We start from the raw sequence: 26,473 nt of genomic DNA on the forward strand, positions 1-26,473 counted from the left end.
CTCCTTCTGAAGCCCTCCAAGCTGGCCAAAAGCAGCGTTAAATGGTTCAGACCGGAGCAGAGGTGCCAAAGTCCTCGGATTCCACACTTGGTATTTGGCAGCCGGCTCCCTGCGTGTTGTTAGAGCAATCCCTCCTGCGGGAGCCACGTTTCTCAGATGGCCATTCAGCTCCTCTGAGCTCTGCTGTATTTCGGGGGATTTTGCTGAAATCCTCGGGGCCAATATTTGATGATGCTTGCCTGGCTTCTGCCTTACTGGCAGCCGGGGTTTCATCTTATCATCCCCTTTTCTTCTGTTTTCTGGCAGCCCCTGGGCCTGGCCGAGGCTCTGCACAATTACCATCATGTGGCGGAGCTGCTCCTTCTGTACGTCCTCGGTTTATACTACAGACGTTTTGTTTGTTCAGTCATTTATCCTTTAACCAGAGTGAGTCATGGTGGCTGCAGTTTTTAACTATGTACACATTTAATAGACATTCTATACTATGTAATTGCATGCTATAATGCACTCTGTATTTATGTATATACCTACACTTAGAGCAGCGAGCATCCATTTTTTGCATGCAGAGGAACTGACAGCGGAGAAAAGCTCCAGCTCTGCCCTGGCCAATGTTGGCAGGGGAGATTCAGGAGATGCCGAAGCCAGATCTCATCACCCCCTGCTGCTCACAGCAGTGACGGTGGCACCTGGCCATGCCAGGGCCCTGCTGTCTTCCTCTGTGACACCGATGTCCCATGCAGATGGATGATGGCTTATTGCTCGAGGAACACCAAGCAGTAGCACGCCCACGTGCTGTCCTCGTTGGGTTACGCTGCTCTCCGCCAGGGTTTTTGGCGTTTGATGGGTGAAATATGATATGGAAATGATGTTTTCTAGCAGCAGAAGTGGTAGGAATGTGATGGCAGGGACACAGGGTTCCTGCTCCTTATCTCCTTCAGAGAACTGTGGGCTCTGATCTGCATTTCCCTGGCTCAGCCTAACCTGGCTAAGGCAGGGCCAGAGCCTCCTGCGGGGGAAGCTCAAAACCCACTGAGGTGGGCTTTTGGATTTGCTCCTGGGAGGAGATATTTTGCAGCAGAACCTGGTGCAAATGAGAGGCTTGCATACACTGGAGCTGCCATGGAGAGGTGGTCCTCACCCTGACAACGCGCTGGCCTGCATGGACAGGAGGATGAAGGCTGTGCTGATGTGCCCTGAGAAGCTAACCTGCGATTTTTGGCAAGGTTCTGCCTCCTTGCCTGGCCCTACCGGCATGCTGACAGCCATCTGCTGCACCTCTGCACACCAGCGCAGCTTGCATTTGGGTTGCAGCTCTAGTAAAGAAAGACCATTAGGATTTGGGGCCAGAAAATGTGCCAAGAAATGATTCCTTTGGGCTCAAAGCAGCTGTGCCTGCAGGGGCACCCGCTCCAGCATCACACGGGATGAGAATACAAACAAAAACTTCCCTGAGCAAAGCTTCGCCCGCGGACGTGAGCTGCCCCAACCTGGCCCCGTGCAGGAATTTGCTGTGTTTACTGGAACTTCTCGGTGGCCGTGCTTGCTCCCTGCTCTGGTGGCTTTGGCCATGAGCAGTCGTGCTGTCAGGCTGCCCAAAATGCCTTACCCTTCCAAAAAATTGCCTGCTCAGGACCCGGCTGCAATGGGGCTGAGGTGGCCTCACGGGCTGCACCCTCCCCTTTCTGCCCCATCCCCAAGCACAAGCTCCCGCTGGATAGCTGAACTTTGTCCCATCACTCAGAGCTTTTTGGTATTGATCAGCATTAATGACACGCTCGCTTGCTGCCCTAAGCCTGGCTGTAGGGCACTGATGGCGCAGACCGTTCAGCTTGGCAGTGAGTTTTGGGGTGTTTTGTCTGCTTTTGGCTGTGGTATCTGGCTGTGACCTTGGAGAGCACTCAGTGTCCCCCCCAGCCTCACTGGGTGGCCACATCACCCCCTCGGCACCGTAGCGAGCAGCACAATGCCCCAGAAATCCAAAACCTGAACAAAAACCATCCCAGCTTCACCCCACACCCCCGACAGCCGCAGGCGGCTCTGATCGCTTCTGCAGACCTGGCTTCTTGGAAACTCTACAAAAAGGGATGGCCTCGGCCCAAAACCCCGATGGATTTCCAGCAAGTGCTGGAGCCAGGGAGCTGTGAACCTGCCCAGGGCGGCTCCTCGCAGCACCTGCGAGCCCTGCTCCAAGCACACCAGCTTGGCCCCAGCACCACCAGCACCGATCCTCGCCTTCCTGCCAGGCCTGGGTGCTGCCGGCCCCAAAAAGGCGGTCGGGAAGAGCAGGAGACATTCAGCATTCCTGTAGGTTGCTGTAATCCCCCCCCCCTTCGGGGCTCACTCACCATTTCTTGCCCCCGATGTCGTGCTGCTGCACCGTGTAGCCGAAATAGGCGTCCTTAGAGCCGGCTATGATTTTGGGCCTCTTGGTGTCGATGTTGAAGGTATCACTGAAGCCTGGGGAAGAGAAGAGAAGGATTCTGTCAGGCGAGGTGCTAGGGGAAAGCACTTTTATGGTGCAGGAGGCCAGGCCCCCAAGGGGTCTTCCTGAGGGGTGCGGAGCCTCCATCCATGGAGCTGTTCACGCTGGCCTGCCAGAGCAGGGTTGGGCCCAAAAGTCTCCGGAGGAGCCTCCAGCCCCAACTGTCCCCTGAATGCTGCTGTCCCCAGTGCCTATCGGGTCCCACGAGGGACAGTGACATGGGTGGTTTGACCCCATCACAGCACCTCTGGGGCACCTCGCCAGCTGTGACGGAGGGAGGCTGGGACCCAAAACCCACCATCGGCCTCCGAGGGGCTGGAGCCCAGCACCCGGCCGTCCCCAGCACCCACCTCCTGCCTCCCCCGGGGACCTTTCCCCTGCCTTTCCCAGCACCAAAGGGCAAAATGTGGATTCACTTCTCCCATGCAAGGAAAAGCCGGTGTTGTTGGGGGGTTTGCTAAGGAGAAGGAGCTTGGGGGGGGTCTCCTGAGGATGGATGCTCAGACCCAGATGGGGCGGTCTGGGGCTTGCCTCAGGGATGCTCTCAAACCCTCCATGGGTGCAGATGCTGCACAGCTTCTAGGAGGAGGGTTTTTTCTTTACAATATTATTTTCCCTGCTGGTCTGTGGAAGTGCAGGGGTCACGGACCAGGGCCCAGCATGGCTCTGCTGCAGGGAGGGACACGGGACGGCCAGCGTTTCACAGCTCTTTCCTCTCCCTCGGGCAGCAAGGAGGTGCTGGATGGCTCGTCCCTCTGCAGATAACAGGTCCTGGCATCACGGCAAGGACGGCTTTAAAGGCAGCAGAAGGCTCACGTTTGGTATTTGTGTGGGTATAAAGGGGATGTCAACAGGAGGGGCTGGGAATGCCGCTTCCCAGGCAGAAAGTTCAGGATGGAAAGTGCTTTTATAGGTAGGAATGTTAGGAATAAACCCGAGGTTTTTTGCAGCCATAGAAACAAATTGGCGACGTTGGCTTGGTAAACAGAGAAGAGTAGAGTCTCGCCAAGGAGAGCTGAGGTAAGAAGCTTTAAAATCCTACAAAAAGAAATTCTAGAAAGCAAGGGAAAAAAGAGGAGACGGGGGAGATCAGAGCCAGCACATTTTGTGGTAGATTGACCTTATTTAACATTGCAAAACAAATTAAAACATCCTCTGAGTCAACCATTACACAGTGGCAACATCGCAAAATTGTGCTCTGGCCATGGAGAGAGGCGATGGGCAAAGAGGGTGCGGGGGACAGGGCAGAAGGGGCATCATGGGGGGCACAGGGGAACATGGGGGGACACGGGGGGTACGGGGTCCTTCCTGGAGGAGGGGGATTGGGCAGGGGGCTTGGGCGTATTTCAAGCACCAACCAACAAGGCTCAATTCCAGGTGATGCAGAGGCATCTGCAGTGAGCAGAACAAATGTCACAGAGAATATCACAGATTTTCCCCTGATTTTTGCAGAATTTCTCTGAATTTTCCCCCCAGAAAGACATTTTCTTAGGTAAGCCTAGCTGACAGGAAAATAGATGTCTCTGGCAAGCTGGGGATGCCCATCCCACGGCTCCTTGCTTTAGGATTTCGCTGCAGCTCTGGCCTCCTGGAGCAGTAAAATGCGATCAAATTGTTTGCAAAAGGCATCTTAGAAGGGCAAAAAAAAAGCACAAAAAAAAAAAAAAAAGAGAATTAGTGGCTTATTAAATGCAAAGGTCTCTAAATCAGGAGAAGCAGGGGTAAGTGTGAGATGAGCAAATTAATGCAGGTGGAAAATGTGAAGAAAAAGCAATTTACCACCCATTTTGTCTTGGCTGCCTCCCCGAAGGACAGCACAAAGCGAATCGAGGGGCCAGGCGTGGGCTCCAGCCTGCTGGTCCTTCTCTCTAAAAGTACCCAAATGCTCATTTTTAACCAGAAATAAATCCCATGTGGGCATGAGGGGCTGCAGCCATCCTTGGCCTGATCCCATAGCAGAAATCCATCGGATCCCAAAATTGCAGGGAGGGGGCTCTGAGGGCTGCGATGCCCCGTGCTGGTGGCAGGTAGCGGGCAGAGAAATGAAGAGGTGGGGAGCAGTTTGCAGACAGTGGATGGCAAAGCCCCTGGGATGTGGGCACAGGAGGGGAAGGAATTTACGTGGGTAGATTTGAGGCAGAAAAACAAAACAAAAAAAAAATCTGACAGAATTTAAACCATCTTAAATTATTGGGATCTTTTTGAAAGGCTGTCAAGGAGAGTTAGCAACCCGGAGAACTCAGTCTCGTTTTCTTGTCAGGAGTGACATCACTGTCATAAATAAGTGACCAAAACCCACATGTTTTGCTTGCGATAGAGCCAAGGCAGGAAGCCTCAAATACCTCCTCTCCGAAGTGGAACTTCGGCTGAGGCCAAACCTTTGATTCTTGTCAGGTCAAATATTGAAAAGGAAAAACAACAACAAAAAACACAATTGGGAAACAATACTGGGAGAAAAAGGCACCTTTCCTGCCAAAAAGAATAAAAACAAGTCCTCCCTGTGCCTTGAGGTTGATCCTGCTGCCGTAAGAGGTTGGTGGCTTTAGCTGGTTGCTTTGCTCCAACCCTCGGAGATTTGGGGGCACCTGAGCAGGGCAGCAGAGCTGCCGGAAGAATTTCATTATTATTATTATTATTTTGACTGCAGGCAGAACAGCACAGAAAAAAAACAAACCTGGTGTTTTCATGGCTTGAGACAGAGGCATCGCGGGGCGAAGGCTGTGGCTTTGGTGCCCATGAGCTGTCCTTGCAACCCCCCCTTCCTCACCACTCACATCCACATGGGAGATGCAACCCCCGTGGTGGGACAGTGTGTCCAAGGACACTGCCATCACCACCGAGAGCCACCACGCAGTGGTGACCCACGCCACCCCATGACCCCAGGGCTGCTGGCCAGGTTCAGCCAGGCGTCTGGGATGGGGTCCCCATTGCCATGTGGGCTTTGGCGGCTTGGGATGCTCCTCTGCAACCCATCTGTCACACACATTGTTTGTTTTTATATCTAGGATTGCCTTAGAAAAGCCTTTGAGCTTGATATGGGGTATTTGGGCAAAAGCTAGCAGGCCCCAAGAAGGAGCAGGGCGGACCAGATGTTCCCAGGCATCCCTCTAGCCTCAGCCCCTGTCGCACTCTTTTTTGCAGACTGAAATGCTGAAAATGCACCAAATTCCTCCCCGGGTCGCTATCTCGAAGCCAGCATTTGTCATCAGCTATTAGGAAACAAATGGGGTTTGGTGGCTGCCGAGGCTGCGGACGGAGAGCCAGGGAATAGTGGAGATGACCAGGAGATCAGTCATCGCGGGTGCGTGTGCTGTAACATTCCTGGTTACCCACAGAGTCTCCAACAAACAGCCCTGGGGCAGCAGCTACAGAAGTACCTTGTGCTTCCACCGTGCCAGCTCTCTGGCCCCCCAAAAGCCAGGGAGGAGCTGTCTGACTGCTTTAATAGCAGCAGCCCACGTTTAACAGCAGCAAGGAACGTGCTGATTGTTCGTTTGCAGCGTGTCCTACAGCCAAAGGCACCATGGATCTCAGGGTTTTGAGACCCTCCCTGGCCAAATTTCAGCTGGTGGATGGAGGACGTTAGGTGTGGGATGTCCCAGCACGGCTCTTCGGGCCGTGCAGCCACCCAGGATTTAGTTCCCATCACCAAATCCCCAGGCAGAACCCGCAGGTCCCTTGCGAACCCACCTGGGCCAGCCCAAGCACACGCACAGCAGTTTTACTGCTCGGTGACCCTGCGGTGAGGGAGCAGCCGACCCCCTTGTCTGGACAAAGCAGCTGATGAAGGAACAGAGCTCCACGGAGTGGGACAAGGGAAGTGATCCCAGGGCAGACACCCGGTCCCCATGGCCATGGGTCACATCTTCCCTGCCATCTGACTCCGACTGGCTGCTGCTGGGAGGTGTTCGTTTCAGCTAGTCCTTGGCTGGGCTCTCCTAATTCAGAGCTGGACCCCGCTTGCCCCAAAGCCCTGGAGGAGAGGAACTGGCCTTAGGGACAGCTCGGTTTGTCCCCCGGTTGTGCCCAGACATCGCAGTGCCTTTGGGGACTCCCAGCCTGGGAAAACGGCTTGCAGACCATGGCACGCTCCAGGACACGCGGGGGCTGCCCGCACAGCAAAGGGACCGTTCCCGAGGCCACACATCCCATCCCGGTGCCAGGGGGCCTCCCACGTGTGTCCCAAACTTGCTCTGAGTTCAGCCGGTGAAACGCCACCAATAGTCCTCTGCGAAATATATCACCCCACGGCCACAAAGTGTCCCAGACCACGGGGACCACCACGTCGCACTGGAAGCTGTGCCTTAACCCTCCCACCGGCACAGGGCTCGCGGGCATGGCAAAACCGCGTGGGCAAAAATCTTCTCCTGGAAGATTTTTGTTCAGCCCAAAGCCGCGGATTCACCGCGTCCACCGCAGCAGCTCCGCGAGCAGCAGCTCTTGAAGGGGAGCTCTTGGAGGGACTGCTGCCCACGCAAGCACGGCCCCGGCAGCCCCGCAGCCCCCCGTGGGCAGCCCCGCGCCCCGCTCGCCCGCCGCCATGCGAGGCATGCACACATGTTCCCCATTAGGCAAAGAAAGGCAGCTCCGCCGCGGCTGGCTTCAGACGATCGAGCAACAGTGCAATTAGAAAGGGAAAAAAAAATAAAAAATAATTAAAAAAAGAGAAAATTCTGGCCCGCTTTTCCACCAGGATGTTTAGAAATGTTTACAGTGGCATTAGTGCTCGGCGCTGCTGGCTGCCGGGGCTGCGTTAGCGGGCGGCGGCGCTCCTGGTAGCGGTAACCGGCTCTTTTTTTTTTCACTTCAAAGCTAAGAGAGGTCCCAGCCTTGCTGCTGCCAGCCCGGGAGGATGCCAGACGTGGCCAGAGCCCAAACGGAGCCTCCTGCTCCCAGCACCCGGCCGGCGAGGGGCCAGCGAGACGCCGAGCTCTGCTCCCACCCCTGGTCGTGCTCGTCCCGAAGCGCACCGAGCCGAGCAGGGGGAGGCTGTGAGAGCACGTCCTTAAGCCAAACATTGACCCAAAGCCCCTCGTGGCTTGTTTAAACCCAAGCACTTCTCTTTTGTGCTGACCCCTCACGTGCAGCAGGACAAACCACCTGAGGGATGTGAAAATTAACCCTGCTTAAGAGGGTCGGGCTGTCTGGGGGACTTTTTTTCCCCTTTGTCCGATGCTCCAAAAAATTGCTCACTAATCTGCTCGTGCCTGCAGCCCAGCGCTGGGAGGAAGGCAGAGCTCCCCGCTCCGTCCCAGGAGCCCATCAAAGCCCTTCATCCCTTTCAACTCCTCTTCGCCTGCCTTGAAGGCACCCGCCTCGCTCCCTCCCTCCTGCTCCCGACTTTTCCAGCAGTCTCATTAAGCCTGGGCATTCCCAGGCACCTTTCCCCCCTCGCCTAAATAAGCAGAAGGTATTTCCCCGTTGCTGGCAGCAGCCGTGGGGAAGGGAACGGGGCGCTTACCGGGCAGGAGGCAGAGGGAGCAGGCGAGGAGCAGCCCGCTGGGAAGGTCCATGGGAGCACCGGGGGCCCCGCTCCCCGGCCCCGAGCATCCGCTGGAGGCACCCAGCCAGACTGGTAGCCCCGCTCGGAAAACCCTTTCCTTATCCCCAGCCTTCCCCGGCTCCCTGACAGAAGGAGAGCATTGGGAGGGAGTGGGAGGGACGAGCGGGACTTGTAGGAGGTACAGCAGGAGGACGGCAGAGGGGACAGCCTGCGTGCAGCTGTGGCACCCTTTAGGGATCAGCTCCGTGCTGGGGCTCTGCTGGCTCGGCCCCGTGGCCCCGTGCGGTCCCTTGGGTGCCCTCTCCCTGATGGGAGGGTGGTGGTGGAAAGCCTGCGTGGTGCCACTGATGGTGGTGGGTGCCACTGCCATGTGGGCGCCACCTCTGCCCCGGTGCCACCGAAATTCAGCTGCCACATCCCCTCGTACGCAGACGGTGACGTAGCAGGGTGCTAATGAGTGCTTTCTTCCTGGCTGCCCAGGCTGGCCCCATGCATGTTGGGGTGCTCCAAATACCCTACACCCCCCCCCCCCCGACAGCCATGGGATGTCATTTAGGTCCCTGTCACCTCCAGCCCAAAACCTCTGACACACAACAGCACCCCCAGGGCAGGATTTTCTCCCTCCATCCTATTCCTCCCTGATACAGGGACACCCTTTGGAGGAGGCACCCTGTGGCAGCTCCAGCAGGAGCTCAGCTGCCACCATGGCAGGGCTCTGGGGCTGGGACACGGTCTCGAGCACCCATGGACCAGACCCCAGAGCCCCAGCACGCCCACACCTTGCTCCTAGCTGGGGTGGAAACAGCCTGGGGGGCTCCACCGGGGAGGCAGGACCTGCCAACACCTTGCCCTCCCTTTTCCCAGTGGGAAGGATAAATACACTTTTTGCTTTATTTTCAGAGCAGCCATGACCCCAGAGATCCTTTCTAACCTTTCCTCCAAGCCCTCTGTGCTAAAGGAACACCCCGAGCGTACCGGTGCCACCTGCACGAACCAGGCTCCGAGCCCAATGTCACCACTGGCAGAGAAGGCAAAGTCTGGGGGCTGCAGCTGCGCCGTGCCAGCTCTCCACCCGGCCACGCAGAGGAGCCAGCAAAGGTCCCTGGTAGCCTTCTGTCCCTCCTACCCCAGACTTGAGAGGGAAGACCTTTAGAAACGGGTCCAAACGCCAACACCTCTGCCTATGGAGTCCGTCAGACAGCTTGGGAGGAGGAAGATCAGCTCTGCTCGAGGCACTCCTGGATGAGGGGGAGTGCCTGGGAGACCCAGCTCCTCTCCATTCCCCCCCTTCCCTCCTGAGTCGATAAGTTTTGGGTCTCCAGGCAGGAGAGGACACATGTCTGGAACAGAGATCAAAGCAGCAGGAGGATCCAAACCGTCTCGGAGATGCGGATGCTCCGTTGCTTGTTTGCATAGCACCCCTTCCCCCAGCAAAACGTTTCGACAAAATTAGATATTTTCAGCTCTAACTATGTTTTCCAGCTGTCTCACCCATACCTTACTCTGGAACAAAGAGCAGAATTTCAGGGGGTAGCAGGAGCTGATGGGAACAGAACGGAAGGCTTTTGTTGTTGTTATTTTGGGGTTTGGTGAAAGTTAAAAGGGTTTTTAGGGACTAGAAGGGAATATTAAAAAGCTCCAGCAGTAAGCACAGAGATTTACAACACGGCATAACCAGAGCAGAGGGGGGGCGATTGCTGCTTCTCCTGAGCACAAACAATCCCTCAGGACATAGGAAGCATCCCGGGACCTTTCCCTGCTCCTGAGCCTCACGTTTCCTGCAGCACCCGGGGTGCCAGCGGGACCCCTGCCCTTGGCGGCTTCACTCGGGGCATGCGAGCGCTTCCGAGCAGCTGGAGAAATGTCCTGCTGGGAACTGCCGTCTTCCATTCCACTGAAAGCAAAACAGTTTTGTTTTGTTTTTTTTTTTTTTTTTTTTTTTTTTTACCCCCCCCGGGGAGGAAAAAAAAATACAAAAAGCCCGTGTGATCTCGAGATTTGCATCTTGGGGCAGTTTTCGGATTGGCGACTTGGAAGCAGACCCCTGGGAGCAGCCAGCTCGAGGGCAGCAGAGGTAGGGCAGGAAAAGGAAGGGCAGAGAAAGGGACAGAGGCCTTACACCACCCACCCCTCCCCAAGCAGAGAGGAGGGGTCTCAAGCACAATAATTCAGAAGTTAAAAAGCTCCATGGAGAGCAGAGCTCCTGCCTTGAACTCCCCGACCTGGAAACCAGCTCCAGGTGGGATTTACGGGGCTCTGAGCCTCCCCTTATACCAGGGGCCTCTCATCAGCCCTTCATCTGCACCGATTCTGTACCCTGCACAGCAGAGGGGGAAGAATTGCCCCAGGGGCTGCTGTGGTTTTTACGAGTGACCCTGCTGCTGTGGGGAAGGGGAATCAGCATCCCCCCCCTCTGCCGCCAGCGCATCCTTTGGTGGGCGTCCCAGCGCGGCCACGCGGCTTCGCGCGGGGAGAGACTCCACGGGGCGAGGGGAGAGGAGCTGTGCTGCAATTCCATTGATGTAATGCCTCCAAAATGCAAGCAGCTGTCACTGGAAGTGATAGAGGGGAAAACAGGGAAATAATAGTATTTCACCCCCTTGAAAAAAGAACAAAAAGCACACACACACAAAAAAACTTATTTGAGGAAAGCCAAGTTGTTACAGGGCGTCCCATGATATTCCAGCAGAAAATGCAGCAGTGGGGCTCTTTGACATCCAAAAAGCCTACAGAAGATAATTCTCATGTATTCATCATATGATATTAATCCTGCAAAAAGGAAAAAGCTGGGCTCGCATTAAAAGCCTCCTTCCCATTTCGTTTTGGATCCCGCTGCGACTCAAGTGCTCTTTTGGCCAGCCCAGGCAGCGCCTTCCAAAAAGCCTCGCCTGCAGCAGCGCGGGTGCAGGGGGGACACAAGCCCTCCCTCGGCAAGAAGCACAGCACCACAGAAGCTTTTGGGGGCAATTTGGTGACTTTCTTTGGTTTTATTTGCTTTTTACCCTTCCCCACGTCCCAGCTGCTGGCAGCGCAGCAGCCAGCTCCAGCAGAGAGCGGCGGGGCTGGAAACAAACAGCCGGCCCCAGCCCCGCACAGCCGCTTGGAAGAGAGCTAGGAAAAGATGTGCTGCGATCTCTGCCTGGCTCTCAGCGAGCCCTTGTGATGGGTTTCTTTAGTTTGGGGTTTGTTGGGGGTGAAGAAGGGGCAGGGATGTTTGCTTGGCAGGTGCGTGCAGGGTCAGTCCCGCTGGTGACTCGGGCATCCCGCTGGGCTGCAAAACCAACCCAGTGAGACACATCGAGCCCTCAGGGCCTTCAGCAACCAGGAATAAGTTGGGGGAGAAAGCAAGAGCAGAAGGAACTTTCCCTTGAAAACAGAGCAAAGTGACAGCTCTTGGTGCTGACAGCAGCCCCTGGTTCCAGCCCCCCAAAATTCCGTCTCAGGTGCCAGAAGTTTGTGACCGAAACCCTCATATCGTCTCTGTAAGGCAGGCACCTGCCAAGAAAAGTGCCAAGGCACAAAAAAAGACCCACGCACGCTGGCACAGCCAGTGCTCTGTGGCCAGACACCGCCGGGATGAAGCCACCCCCTCCCCACAGCAGGGGAAGCAAAACCCCTGAGCTGAGCCCTGCGCCTGAGCCCCGGGCAGGGTTTTGCATCGGGACCTTTGGCGTCTCCTGCCAAGTGCCACTGACCCTCCAAGAGCCTCTGTGAGCTGGTAAAAAGCAAGGGGAGAGCAGGCAGGGACAGCTTCGACCCAGGCAGCAAGTTCACTTGGCTGCGGGGCTGCTCAGGGAATTACACAAGCTGTTTCTCAGCCGTTCCCGAAGGGAAGGTCTCGTGTCTTCCCCAAACGAAGAGCTTTGGATGGGCTTCGTAAAAAAGCTGGAGAGGAGAAAAGTGCGCTGATCGTGCCCTTGCTCGGAGCCAGGAGGCAGCACCAGATGACCCCGAGTCCTCTCCTGCATCAAGGAAAGCTTTGTTCACCTCTTAGAAAATCCCACACGCACCAGACATCAGCATCCATCCCCGCATCCCAGCCGAGCCCCAGCTCAAGACTTTTTTTGCCCCAGTGACTCCAGTGCCAAAACCAAAGCCCAGCTGACCCTCCGGTGACCTGGCCTTACTTCCCCCGTGTTTTGAAGTCAACCTACACATTGCTGGTGTGTTTTCCCCACACATGGTCATCTTTTCCTAAATCCAGCCTTTCCTCGCAGCAGATGCCTCCTTGAGCCTGACCTTTGGGAGGGTGTCATGCGCTGGACGCTACTGCTCTGTGCTTTTCAGAAGAATTAAGCTAGGATACAAGGAATGTAAACAGAGCCCAGGAATGAAAACAAAATCCCCATTTCCCTAAAATAAGCGGAGGAAGGGCTGACGGTGTTGTACGGGGTATTTCATGGTGGGCTGCCCCAACCCCAGCGCCACTGTGCTGCGGTACTGAGTGCTGCCAGGGCTGCTTCTCCCAAAATCTGGGGGCAGGATTGGTGCAGGGGGGGTGCTCAGCACAAAGCCGGACCGGCAGCAGCCCCTTGGGGTCTGGACACACTCGGAGCCCCGGGTGGGCAGGCGATTGTCACCTTTGGGTGGCGGGGAGCAAGCCCGAAGCTGCCTGCCGAGGGGGCACGTGGTGCCGCCCCGCCTGGCCGTCACGCGGCCCCGGTGAGCTCAGAGCTCTGGAGACTCGGTTGTCCAAAACAAAAGCTGATGTAAACAGAAAGCCACGCTCTTCCAAGATTACCAGCTCCACGCGACGCCAGGAAATGTTACGTCTGTCAAGATCACAAGGCTGGAAGTGAAAGCATTAAACCCGAGCAGGAAGGACTGCAGGCAAAGGGGCCGAAAAGCCCCAGAGCGCAGTCGGAAAAGGTCCCAGCAGGAGCTCAGCCCCTTCCCCGTCTCCTTTGCTGCCTGCAGCACCGTGTGGGAGCCGCCTCGAGCATCCCCAGGCAGGGATGCTGCAGGGCTCCGTGTGCCCTGGGGTCTCCCCACAGCTCGTGCTACCCCAGGGCAGCACCAAAGGCACGGCTGGGTGAGGTTTGGGGAGGGAAAAGGGACCCCAGGGTGGCGAAGGGGGGAACCCCCCAAAGCTCTCAGCGTACAAAGCAAGAGCAGAGCGGTGCAGGGAAATAGTTTGACCTCTGGAAAGCAGAGCCTTGGAACGGGAGCAGTGTTTGCAGAAACTCTGGGCCTGAGCTCCCAGCACTCAGCGCGGGCTGTGTGTGTGAGCCTTCGCCAAAACGCTTCTCTCCTCCTCCTCCTCCTCCATGCCACCAGACCGGCACGCACCAGGGCTCTCGCCAGCTCACGTGAGCTTTCACCCCCAGGTGACATTTCTGCAAGAAACCGCACAGAATCCCAGTAGCTGCTGGGTGTTCCCTGGCTTGGCAGTCGGCACCCGGCTATAAACATCCACCTCCCGACAGATCACTTCGCACTCAGAAAGCCACTTCCCGAGCAGGTTGAGCCCCGCCGGAGGAGCTGGAGCCCGGCTCCATCCCTCCCCAGGTGCCGGCTGCTGCTCGGTGACTTCACCCCTCAAGCAGCTTCCCCAGCATCGCCCTCACAGAGCGCTAACCTTAAAAGTAGCGTTTGCTGCTGGGGAATTTGTTTGCTTAGCTAGCATTATTTTTCCTATTTATTTAGTCTCTCCCTGTTTATCTCTTACTTCTGATGAACTTCAAGCTCCCAAGCATCCCAAGCACTTAACCTGCTGCAAACCGAGTCAGATGTGAAGTCTGGGGCTTTTGTGCTAACCTGGGTGAGGCTCAGGGCACCCAGGAGGGAAGCGTGGGGCGCGTGGAGCCAGGACAGGGCACGGCATCGCACGGCCCTGCTGCCGAGGGGCTCATCACGCTCCGCCACCTCCTCGTCTACTTTTAATTTAAAAAAATAAATTAAATACCTCACCAATAAAACCCAAATATTTCCCCTGGGAAGCTTTCCACGGTAGGAAAAAAAAACCTTCTGCCTAACTCCCCCGACCCATTATTAATATTCCTTTATCTCCTGCTCCGCAGAAGCGCTATTTACAGCCGTGCGTTTCTGCCGTCTCCATTTGCCCACATACAGAGGTTCCTCCCCGTCTGGAGAGAACTGCTGTGCAAAACGAGGCCTGGGTATTTTTTTTCTCCAGGTTAATTCTACCGAAGCGACGCACGCAGCCAAGCCCCACGTACGAATGGTGAAGCCATTCGAACCGTGATTTGTTACAGAGGGTGCCAAACAGGCTGCATGCAGTCGGCAGCCCGTAAAAATCACAACATCAGAGGAGAACTTGATTAATGCGCTGCTGAACACAACGGAGGGGAAAATATGCAACAGTAGAAGTAACGCTGGGCACACTCGTTTGCAAAGAAAAAAAAAAAATAGGTTTTTCAGACTCGCTTTTTCCTTTCTGCTGTGTGAAATGGGGAGGCAGGGCAGGGAGCAGGGCGCTGCGGACATCTCCCACGCACCCGGATTTCCCCAGGAATCAGACACGGGGCATCGCCTGCACCCACACAGCTCCGTGCCTTCCCACCCCAGCCCTGCCAACACAGGGATGATGCTCCGGGGCCAGGGGCATCGTCACATCTCAGCCACCCCGCATTCTCCCCGCCTGCTCTTGCTTCCAAGGACACCTGAACCACGGGCAGTGAGATGGGGACCCAGCCCTCTCCTCGCTTTTATGGGATTTATTGCTTCTCCTGATTCAGGTTCGGGACTGAAGAGCTTTGGCCACCTCTCCAGGGCAGTCTGTAGCAGGAAACAAGCACGTTGCCCGCTGCAGAGCACAGCCTGGCCGCTACAAGCAGCCCTCTGCCTTCACAATTCCTCCTCCTTCCAAAGCAGGAGCGAGCAGGCCAACACCACATCCACAGCTCCCCGTTCACCTGACCCCAAGGGCGCCCGGTGCTGGCCTTCCTCACCCATTCCTCTATAAAAAGAGGAGGATGAGACATTTTTAGACCCTGGAGACGGAGGTGACACATTCCAGGCGTCTGGAGAGCGCTGGGCTCCGCCAGCTGCGCTCTGCTAAGGCCATTACTGGCCTGGTGCTCCGGGGAGGGCAAGCACCATGGTCCCTGCCTCACAGACACCGATGGCCAGGAGAAGGGGCTGCATCCTGTGCCCAGGTGGCACCGGGGGCATTGCAAAGCCACAGTGGACCTCGGTCATGCCGTGGTTTGTCACCTGCATCAGGGCAAAAACCCTGGATGGAGCGGTCAGTGCGGGCAGGGAGCCCAGCTCGCAGCCAAGTGAGCCGTGAGAGCATCCCGCTGGCCTTCGTGTCCCCGCCGTGCTCCTGAAGAAGGCTCTCTGCTCTTCCAGGTGCCCCTGCATGCAGTGCTGTGGGGCGTCCAAACCTTCCCCCTTCGCTTCATTTCACCTGCTTGTAGCTGGCTTTGCAGCTTCGCGCCCCTTTGGGGATGTCAAGGCATCCGAAGCCTTTCTGCCACGGGAAGTTTGAAGCACGGACAAGCCACTTATGCTACATTTGCTGGCCCTTTGACTGCCGACTTGGAAACCTATAAGCTTTGACCCCTCCAAAATTGTGATGTTGGAGGGATTTTCACAATACAAACCGTGCCCAGTATTGGAAGTGCAGCAGTCTAGCAGCAGGAGTGCTAAAACCAAGAGAGGCTCCCCCAGACCCACGTCCTGTGAGCGCACAGGGGTGGCACCGCTGCCGGGCAGGTGCTGGGGATGGTGGAGATGCAAGGTGTGAGCACGGCAGGGGACAAACACGGTCATCGTGCACCCCCAGCCCCGCAGCTATAACCAGGGAGCGAGTTAGTGCAAAGCTCCCTGCTCCTGCCAAAGATGAATTTGCAAGCTGGATTGTTAAGTAAGGAGCAGCCAAGGGAAGGTGCTTGCTTTCTTAATGAAATTTGAGGTTTTATTACAAAGCCGAGTGCCAGTACATTCTCAGCTTTTTTTTTTCTTCTTTAAAGTATATTTTATTTTGGAAAAAAAAAAAAGGTTGAAGGCATTAAAAAGAAAGGGAGCTCTTTTTAGGGAATGCTGACCCCACTTTTCCCCCCTCCCCGAGATGCTGAGCTGTCTCCTGGCTGCCTGCCCCGGCCGCAGCAGCCGCTCTGCCATGCGGCGTTGTCTGCAGACCAGGAAATACCAGCCCAAGGCATCCAATTAAAGGAACCAAGAAGGATGGAAAAAAGGAAAATGTGAGAGCGTTTAACATTGCAGCCATCGGACCGGCTCTCCCAGCAACAGCCTCCGTATCTAAACAAGTGACTCGCGGATTCTGGAGACACACACCAGGAGTATTTCAGAACTCGCTGCCTTGCCAAGCAGGTGCAGGAACCCTAAAACCAGCCCCGGTACAAGGCTGCCCTGAAAGCACCCCGCATCCTTCCACACCAGAGCTGCTCGCTCTGCCCAGGATTTCACTGCCAGTTGAACTCTGCCACTTGCCCATAGTCATGTAACAGCCTTGCTAAGTTTCCCCCTTGCCATTTGCTTGGATTTTAGTTTTCTCCTTGGCATTTGCCACAAAATGGGATGGGGGGAAAGGGTCACCCCTGTGCCACAGCGGCTGCAGGGTACAAATCCCCCGGCCGTGGGGTCTGCGCTCACGCTCCCCTTCTGCCTACCAGCAGAAGCTCCCGAACTCCATATTCCTCTGGCTTCCCCCGCCTCTCCCCACACATTATTTCAGCTCTGTTATTTTCCACAGTGCTCCCCGATCGCTGGGCATGTGCAGGAGGAGCGCGGGGCCGGGCGGGCGGCGTGGAAGCGACTGCCTGTCAGGAGCTGACTCAGTGGCACGGAAATGCCGGCTCGCAGGGGAGGATGCAGCATCAGCAAGAAACCTGCCCTGGCTTGTAACGAGAAAAAGATGTTGTGCTGCCCAACCCAGCCCACGGGCTGGCAGCGGGTGAGGAGCAGAGGAAGCTCCCGGCCGGAGCACACGAGGGATTGCCGGCGGCTGCAGTGGGCTGGTGCTGGCTCACGTTGGCCGGGGAGCACAGAGCAGGGATTAGCTCGTTTTTGCTCTTTTAACCCAGACTCCAGCCTCTCCTCCAGCAGACGGAGCTGCACATCACCCACTGCACCTCTCCCATCTCCCTGCAGCGGTGCCGTGCGTCTGCTTCGCAAGCCTTTCCCAAAGGACACCCCCGTGCCTCCATCTGGGGACGGTGCAGAGCAGCTCACCCAAACATCCCCGGCGCTTGTAACACTGCACACCACCGACAAAGTCACTGATTCATGCACCCAAATGAAACAGGAGTACAGAAAGCTGGCTGCCCGCTCCGTCTTCCAAGTTACGACACAAAAAACAACTCCATTCACCAGAGATATTTATACCAAACGCAGCGCTGCAAGAAACGAGCACCTTCCCAAACGAAATCTGTCCGGAAGCAGGTTTTAAGATCTTCCTTTTAGCAGACAAGCAGATTTTTACGTGCCATCTGCGGGCCACATTTGAGGTGGAGATGAGCACAGCACGTGAAGAGGCCCCGCTCACCGCACCAGGAGCCGCTGGGGGCTCCGAGCCACGTGCAGCCTGGCTGGTAACACGGAGGAAAATTCCTCGATTGGAGGAAGACGGCTTGAGTTTCAGATCAGAAAAGGGTGTTGCAATTGAACGGCAACTCCAGCAGAGCTCGTTTTGCACAGCTCTCCAAGCAGGAGTCAGAACCCACACCCATGCAGAGCCGTGCTCGGGGCAAAGCGGCGCTGACGGCTTGTGGCACGTCCCCACCTTCTCTGCCTTTGCTTTCAGCTCCTTGTTAGTAAAAAGCTCTATTTTCTGTCTTTAGGCATTCAACACCTTTCGGTGGTTACAGATTTAAAAGGCTTGAAACCATCTTGTAAACCTGGGGGTTTAATTCCTTCCACGTTTCTTTTAAAGCCAGCCTTCTCCAGCACGCCAGGGGACCGCAGAGCTGACCCTCGCTCGGTGTGGGGGTTCATGAGCGCCTCACTTGCTTCCTTTTTAATTAAGCACGTAAGGCAGGACAGCATCCACCCCCTGCAAACACTCCCCATATTAAAGCAGACTTCAGCCTTTTTCTCGCTCCTGCCCAACGTGCAGCACATCCACCCGCTGCTCCCACGGGGCGCGCGCTTTTCTCCTTACTCCTGAGTGGGCAGAAGCCATCCCACTCTTGACTCAAAAAAAAACAACTATATTTAGCACTTCGGGGGGAAAAAAAAAAATACAGTTTTGCAAACTGTAACTCGAAGAGCACGTCATTCTGCAGACGTTTTCCTCCGGGCCAGACTGCTGGGAAAACATGTGCTCCATTAGCTCGCGCAGGTGGTCAGCTCGGGGGGAGCCAGCCCCCTGGCAGGCAGCCCTGCTTGTTGTCTGGGGAGGGGAGCAGCCGCAAATGATGTCAGGAAACCTCTGGACATCACGCTCGCAGTTCTCAAGAAGTGAGGAGGGACTTGCCAAACCCTTTAAAGGTGATTATTTTTTTTTCCTCCCCAGCATCTCCAGAATTTTGCAGGAAGGAGACTGCAGGAATTCAGCGCGCCCAGGTGCAGGCAGCACCTGGCTCTGTGAGTCCCTGCTCATCGGGGACAGTTCAGCCCCAAGGGAGCAGGTCCTCGCAGATCAGCTCTGCATTAGATGTGCAACAAGAGCAAGGACAAGCAGGGAGGGGAAGGGGCTGGATACCACAGCCAGAGGCCAAGCACCAGGAAACGGTGATGGGGACCAGGCACGGCACCACCCTTTGCCCAAAGCGCATCCCCCCCAGCAGATCACTGAGAGCTTCACCCCAAGCCCACCATGGTCCCGCAGTGTCATCCAGCCTTTGGTGTGATCCCACAGCCCCCACAGAGCCAGCTGGGGACAGCCAGGGACCTTCCTGCAGCAGATGCCTTCAGTGGGACCATCCCTGCTTCAGCTCAGGCACCAGGAGCCAGCTCCAGGCTCAGCCAGAGTTCCCCTGCTATATCCATCACTGCAGAGCCTCTCAAGTGTAAAATTACTTCAACATTTTTTTTTTTCCATACTCCTATCATGTAAAAATATATATATATATCTCATTTTATGTAGCCAGGTCTCTATTACTCTTCAGCATGATGTATTGGTAACACAGCGATGGAAGCAGAGCCGTGCCTTTCATTTGGTATCGCAGCCCCCGTCACGCTACCGAGTCACACCTGAGAGCCATTTAGGGGAACTCTAAATTACCGTGCTGCTGCCGTGCTAGCCAGGGTCTGTTATAGAAATCAGACCAGAGTGGTTTCTCCTCTGCAGCACTTGGCAGTCCGTCCCAGGCCCCGTTTCAGCTGGGTGAAGCCACAGAGGAATCTTTCACGGCTTTTTTCACTGAGGCACGCAGCCTCTTTTAATCGCCCTTCAGAGGGCGAAGTGGGCCTGTACCGAATGTGAGCACCTTTGATCCCAGGGCAGGGGGAGTTTCCAAAGCCCCTACAAAGGGGAAACGTAAAGCAGAGCAGGAAACACCCTGAGAAGAGGCTTTGCAGCTATCTGTAGTGTTTGGAGGCTGAGCACCACGGCTGGACTTGCAGCAGGGCTGCCCTGTGCCCGGGGGGCTTTTCTTTTGCTTGCAGAGCCTACAGCTGAGGACAGTGGCAGTAAATGTGCATGAACCAGACTTTTCACCACCTTTTCTCCAAAGGGAGAGGGATTAAAACCCCAATTTTTCACTCACCAGGCAGGGTGGGACAGGCTGTGCTCCTATTGACCACACTGCTGGGGAGGACGGAGGGGCAGGTTCACGTCCCCACACTAGCACCCTCCTCAGCAGCGACCTACGAGGAGAACAACCCAGTTTTCAGCACAACTGGCCCCAAAGCGCTTGGAGGGACCAGAGATCCCCACGTTTGTTTGATCATTTCCACTCCCTCCGCTCTCCTCCAAGGTCTGCGCATCCACAGACTCGTGTGAACAGTTTTGCCGTTGAAATTCCCAAGTTTATTCACAGGAAAGTGCATAATACCTAAAAAATGACAGTGCTGGCTCTCCTGCTGCCTGCAGGCAGCTCTCCCTTGCTCACAGGAAGGGAAATCGCTCGGAGCCACCCTCTGAGCAGCAGCTGGCCCGTGGCAGGCAGCCTCTCCTACCACAAAGCCCTTCAGGATGGGGGTGCTGGCCCCAGGGTGCCCCCAGGCATGGTTTATGTTAGCTCAGAGCAAGTCAAGAACAGGGATCGAGACATCTCACTCTACAGAGATGTCACATTTGAGAGGGGAAAGGGGATCTCCAGCAGGTGGCTGAGAAGAAAACGCACCCAGGGCGAGCAGCAGCAGCTCCCTCCTGCCTTCTCCTCCCCTACACAGACCAGCAGGACCACAAAGCATCACCCAGAGGAGAAGCCACCTCTGCAGCACCCAGGCGGGTAGCCAGCACCAGGCTGGGCCCCCAGGACTCCAGCAGCACGGTGCTCAGAGCTGCCAGGCACCCGTGGGTGCTGCAGCACCCAGTGGGGCTCAGCAGGCTTCGCTGAACAGCCCCAGAGCAACCAGGATGAATCCAGGGAGCACTGCCCAGCACCTCCCACACTCAAGCAGCCCCAGTTCTCACCACAGGACACCACAGCTCCAAAGCATCACCCTGAGTGCAGCTCCAACCCTTTTAAGCAAAGGCCAGCCATTAGCACTTTCAGCCTAACGAGCCCATTTGCCTTTGAGCTCGCAGCTGGCAGCACACTCCTGTTACGGCCTGAAGTGGAGCATCAAGGTGCAGCCCTCTGGACAAGGACAGGGGGATGGAGGGAGGTGAAACAGCCCGAGGTCCCCAAGCCAGATGGGACAGACAGCAAGAGCAAGAGCACTTGGGCAAAGATGCCCCCAAGCTCCCCGTTTGAGCCCTTAGATGGGCGCCTTCCTGCACCAATGGCAATAAAAAGTGATGAAAATAAGCAAGAAGGGGGAATCATAGGAAAAAAAAATAACTGGTACGGAGCAGCAGCAGGGAGACTTTTCTCAGCAGGACTTGGCAGAGTTGTGTGCTGCACACGGATGTGCCTCCAGTGTGAATCACCCCACGGAAGTGGGCTCTGCATCGCCGGCCCCCAAACCACGTTTCCAGCAGGACCCTGCCAACTTTTTCCAGAAAATTAACCCGGGGGCTGCACAAAACATGTGCGGCATGTGTGGGTGGGCTGGGAGCACTTCTGGTGGAGGAGAGGGGTCAAAGAGCCTTAAAGCTGCTGGGAGAGGCGAGAGCTGATGCGCTTTCTCCATGTGTCAGGCACCAAACGTCTGCCCTCGCTGCCTGGCTTGGCCTGGAGACTGCAGACGGTAGGAACAAAACTCGCCTCTCCTGGGCAGCAAAAGCGTGTGTTTAAATAAATCATTTAGCAAATAAACACATCTGCTAGCAATGATGCTCAGAACTTTGTGTGTGTGAAGGATTCTCCAGCCAACGTGTCCCAGACACTGCAGAAACCCCGCGCCTGCCCAGTCAGCGCCTGAAGGCTGCAGCTCCTGGGGGCTGTCAGGGTAAACTGAGGCACGGGAGGGCTCACAGCAGCACTGGGCCAGCAATTACCATGTGTGAAGCACATCTGAGCTCTGGCAGGGCTGACGGAGCTGCTGGAAACACACCTCAGCATCACAGTTCCTTGCTCATGTTTTGTGGCTTTCCTGGGAGGAGCCTTGTTTGCTTTTATTTTGCTCGAAAGTATTGGCAAAAAGCTTTGGAAATGCAAAAGGCTGCATAGCCACGGGGTCAGGTGTGGTGGGAATGCGGTGGATGGTATTTGACATCAGGCTGTGGCATTGCCAGGACTCTGCTGGAGTGTTTTGTACCGTCATGTCCTGCCCTGTCCCATCCTATCGCATCCCCATCCCCATCTGCATCCCCATCCCCATCCCATCCCATCCCCACTCCCATTCCATCCCCATCCCCATCCCCATCCCATCCCACCCCATCCCCATCCCCATCCCACCCCATCCCCATCCCCATCCCATCCCCATCCCCATCTCCCCACGCACAATTAGCCCGGCTGCCTCAAACCCTCCCCTCCCTGGCTTAAAATACCGGCCGGCGGGGGAAAAGCGATGCATTTTATCCTAGAACCATAGAATATCGTTAAAAATACACACCCCTTTCACAGCCTTGGTGGGCACTGCGGTGGCTGGAGCACGCCCCAGCGAGCCCCCCGCCCCGGGGGCGGTCCGGCTGCGGCGCTGCGCAGGGCGGCTGCGGGCGCTAGAGGGCAAACGCGGCCGCTCCTGCTGCGGAGCCTGGGCTCGGCCTTCGTACGCTGCCGTGCCTTGGGCTCGGCCCCCCCAAAACGCTGCTGAGCCCCCCCGATCTGCCCCGTGAGCACGGTGCTGCGCACCCCGGAGCTGCCCCCTGGGACCCAGAGGTGCTGCAGCGCGTGTAGGCGCAGCACCCGGCGCGCTGCGGCAGCCCCAAGGGTTGCTCTGCCCCACCGAGGGGGTGGCACGAAATAAAAAACACTGGGAAAAGGGCTCGATTTGGGGCTGTGCTCGGCACCCAAGGGGCTGAGGGCAGCAGGGATTCCCCAGGGAGGGCCGGGCAGGGCACGGTCCCCAGCCCTGAGCACCCCTCACCAGGAGATGCCCTCCCGGTGCCGTCCCTGTCTCCATCCCACCCCACCTCATGGGGACTTGTGAGGATGCTTCAGAGCTTGGGGGAGATGGAGGGGACAAGGGGCTTCAGTGGGGGGGTCCGTGAGTGCTGGATGTGGCTCTCTGATGGCCCTGAGGATCCCTTTTGGGCAGCCCATGGGCACCAGCAGGAGCCATGGAGGGGACCACCCCAGGGGCTGACAGGGACGTGGTGGACAATTGTCAACGGTGCCACCACTCCCTGCTGCCCCCGAGCCCGGGGAGTTTGGGGCTGCTCGTGCTGCAAGGGGAAAAAGAGCAAGTGGGCCAGGCGTTTCGTGTTTCCCTTTAAAATGCGCGTTGGATGCGAGTGCCAAACGCGCTCACCAAACAACAGACACAGGCTATGGAAAACCCTTCTTAAATTGCCCGGGCTGGCTTCCCACAGCCCAGGACTCCTGCCAGGGCTCTCTGCTTAAAATGGAGTCCTATTTCCACATCCTCCTCCCTGCAGGGAGAGCTCCTGAGTCCTGCCACTTTCTGATCTGCCACTGGATCCTCTATGTATCCAAACCCAACCCGTGCCTCTCCCCAGCAGGAGATGCGGCTCAGCGCAGCCTTGAATCCGGCCCCTGCTTAAATATAAATCACCGCCAGGCATGGGACTGTCTGAGCCGTCACAGCTCAGCCAGGGGGACGCAGACTGATGAGGGGCAGCAAATGAGCTCAAGGGGACTCGGCCTGCGTCCTGCTGGGAGACTTTGCCTTGCACCTGCCTGTCACTTCTGCGTGTTCTTCCCGGAAAATATTAAGACCCTGGGAACCTTCCGGGATGCATCCACAGCCCGTGGGTCCCAGGTCACCCAAATGGTGCTGGGCAGGGCACAGCCCCTCTAAGAGCTGAGAGGCTGAGGCTGGAGCTCAGAGCGTGGTACTAACCCGATATTTTCCCCCCTGTTCTCCTGTGCTTCAGCCATGGGAGCTAGAAGTAGAGAGGAGAAATGCAAGGGGAATGCTGGGGGTACCACCAAGCACAGCCACCAGTGCAAGGAGGGCTGCCCACCTCGGGCAGGCTGGGGAAAAGCTGGTTCCCAAAGGATCTTTTTAAATGCCTTGGCTTTTCCCACTCGTTATTCATTTACTCATTTGTCTGTGCTCCCAGGGAGCCCATCCATCCCAGCTGGTGGCCAGGAACAACTCCAGCATCTCACCCAGGCTCAGGATCCAGCACCCACTGACAGGCACCCAGACGTGAGATCCGATTCCAGCTCTCAGCATGGCACACGTTGGGTTTTCTGAACCAGCAAAGCCCTTCCCACCAAACAGCCCTTCCCACCAAACTCCTTTCCTTCCCCAAAACACGGCGAGGGTGGGTGGCGCAGGGGGGGAAGCTGCCTCGTCCTTTGTCTGTGACCAGAGCTGCCGACATCAATAGCGATTGTGCACGGGAGAGGAGCCGTAAATCCGTCCCCGGGCGGCGTGTCGGGGAGGTCACCGGGAACACAGCGTGTTTCCTTGTTGGGACACGAGCCACAAAACCCACAACACGCCCAGCGCATCAAAAGAGAGCGAGCACTGTCAGAGGGCTCCTTTTGGGAAATAATTGTGAGGTCTTGTGTGCCGCCAGCCGCAAAGCCCCGGTTCAGCAGGCAGAGCCCAGCCTCCTCCTGAAAACCCATGGAAAACACGCCGACATCGGGGGGGGATTTCCACCCCGCTTAGCCCAGAGCCCACAAGTCACAGCAGCCAGGGCTGAGCTGAGATGCAGGGGAAGGAATGCCTGAGAGCAGAGGGATGCTCCACGTGGCACCTGGTGATGGTGACGAGCCACCACCAGGGCCACCCATGGGTGCTGCTGCAAGCCAGTGGCTCTGCTGAACCAGGGAATGCGGGTGGGGACCTCTTGTGACCACAGGGACAGTGTGAAACAGGCTCAAAGGTGGAGACCAGCTTGTCTTGCTGGAGAAATCTCTCTCCCCGAGATATTTTTCAAAAGCCACCACCAACAAGACAAGTTTTCTTTGCTGTTTGGTGCCGGCACACGGTGCAGGGCCAAGCAGAGCACCCATACTAGGGATATGTACACACATCCAGTATTTATTAGCCCTCCGTCTCGCCCAGATCCCAGCATTTCTTTGCACCCTCTCTCGTTGTGCTCCAGCCCGTGACGCGGTGGCAGTTTTCCCCTGTTTCTGCACAGCGTTTCCCGTTCATCACATGCTATCAAATTAGCAGCTATGGCAAGAGCCGGCTCGGAGCAGGCGCTATGTAAACAACAAGCCACAAGAAGCTGCCGGAGCTCTTCGGAGGCTCCCTCTCCCTTGGCTTCTGTTGGGAGCAGCGTTTCCCTGAGGCTCTGCCCCCGGGCAGCCGCAGAGGTGGGTGAGGAGGGGGCTGTGCGGATGCCCCTGGACCCTGCCCGAGGGATGGCGCCTTGCCATGAGCCTTGTGGGGTGTGGAGGTGATGGCAGCCAGGGACACGAGCTGGGAACCTCCCAGGGTACAGCAGGGAACCCCCAAACGTGCACCTCGCCTGCAGCATCCCCTTGCCAAGGGGCCTTTCTACCGGTCCTGGTGGTTTTCTGTGATATCTGGGGCTGCTCCGAGGTGGACGGGCTCCCTCCATCCACCTCCTGAGCTGCTGGAAGGGGTTTTCCACCGGGAGGAGCTGCGAGGTCTCTTTGATTCCCCTCGCCTGTCTGCGTTTGGGCGCCGCGTTCAGCTCATACTTGCGACGAGCAGGACAAGCTCCAAGCTCCCCTCCTCGTTCCTTGAGCAGAGCCGGGACCTTATCCAGTCCTAATCCGAACCAGATGACTGCAGCAGAGAAGAGCAGCGAGAGGCAGCAATGGGGAGATGTTTGTTCTTGCTAGCAGTGTTTTTAAATGGAAACATCTTGCTTTCAGGCACGAGGGCCTGGGTTTGCAGCGCGATCCAAGCACTAGGTCCTACCCAGCGTTGTTATTCCAGATGAACTCTCATCAAAGCAGATAAAAGCCCGTCCCTGGGCTTCGCTATATATTATCTGGTATGAAACCCAAACATTAACCTCCATATCACTCACAGCTGAGCTAACTCTGGGGATAATCCAGGATAATTTGCCACGCACAGGCTGTGTGTAGTCTATACGCTGTATTTATTTCATTGCAATTTTAGCCAGGGCCAACAACGTGCTCGGTTTTGGCCACCCCACCGATGGTGGGAGCATGTGCTTCATTTCCAGCAGGGCAAGGACCCAACACCGAGGATTTCTCCTGAAGAATCACTGATGGAGGAGCAGACTTTCCTCGTTTAAGGGGGATTGGTGCTGTTGAGACGCAGCACGGACCTGGGAAGTCGAGGACTTGCTTCCCCACGGCCAGGAGCTCGGCACACCTAGCACAGGGACGGGGACCTGGCCGGTGTCACCGCAGCAAAGCCATCGCGGGCTGGCAGTGAGCGACTCGCCCCGTGCCATTTGTGAATTGTCTCGTAACTGGGGGCACAGGAATTACGTGCTGCCTCCCCGTTAGCCTCAGACACCCGCGAGCACAGACCCGTGCAAAGGAGTTGTGTCTTTCCAAGGGTTTCATCAAACGAAGAGCCAAACTCATCCCTGGGGTACCCGGGTCAGCCTTGGAGCTCACCCCAGAGCTGAGCCCAGCTCTTGCTTGCCAAATATTGAGTAACGGGCTGGTGGAGTCTCTCCAGACTTACGATTCGGGATGGGCTCAGCAATATTTCTCTCCGGAGCTTCCCTTGAGCAAGGTGACGCATTGCGCTGGGGATGGATGTGAACGGCTCGGCCACGGGCACCGGGGCCGTACTCCTTGCACCACCGTGCCCGCGCCGTGCAGCCAGCCAGGCAGGCTCCAGCCTTCCCCATTCTCGCTTTAATTGCTTGCATCCAGCCAGGCAGCATCTCCTTTCCGCCGCTCAGCAGCGGCAGTGACTTAAAGGCGCTGATAAATAAAGGGGTGGGATGAGCGGCGCGGCAGGAAGGG

The 26,473-nt window shown here is 56.6% G+C and overlaps 2 protein-coding genes across 2 annotated transcripts in view; both read right to left on the bottom strand.

Moving 5' to 3' along the window:
- The window catches only part of ITGA11 (integrin subunit alpha 11), a 39,750-nt gene extending 31,610 nt beyond the window's left edge, over positions 1-8,140 (bottom strand). Inside the window, exons 1-2 of the mRNA XM_035336168.1 lie at positions 7,944-8,140; positions 2,346-2,457 (exon numbers count right to left, since the gene is read on the bottom strand). Of these exons, the coding sequence (XP_035192059.1) occupies positions 2,346-2,457; positions 7,944-7,995 (164 nt within the window). The 5' untranslated portion in view covers positions 7,996-8,140. The remainder of the gene's footprint in view (positions 1-2,345; positions 2,458-7,943) is intronic.
- Positions 8,141-24,423: 16,283 nt separating this feature from the next.
- On the bottom strand, positions 24,424-26,467 carry LOC118172198. Its single transcript, XM_035335954.1, has 2 exons — positions 26,187-26,467; positions 24,424-25,307 (listed from the first exon to the last, which is right to left on the bottom strand). Exons 1-2 carry the CDS (start codon positions 26,389-26,391, stop codon positions 24,424-24,426), a joined length of 1,089 nt encoding a protein of 362 aa, XP_035191845.1. The 5' UTR covers positions 26,392-26,467.
- Between the last annotated feature and the right edge of the window lie 6 nt (positions 26,468-26,473).

The sequence above is a fragment of the Oxyura jamaicensis genome, chromosome 10, assembly GCF_011077185.1.
Source record: "Oxyura jamaicensis isolate SHBP4307 breed ruddy duck chromosome 10, BPBGC_Ojam_1.0, whole genome shotgun sequence".
NCBI classification, from domain to species: domain Eukaryota; kingdom Metazoa; phylum Chordata; class Aves; order Anseriformes; family Anatidae; genus Oxyura; species Oxyura jamaicensis.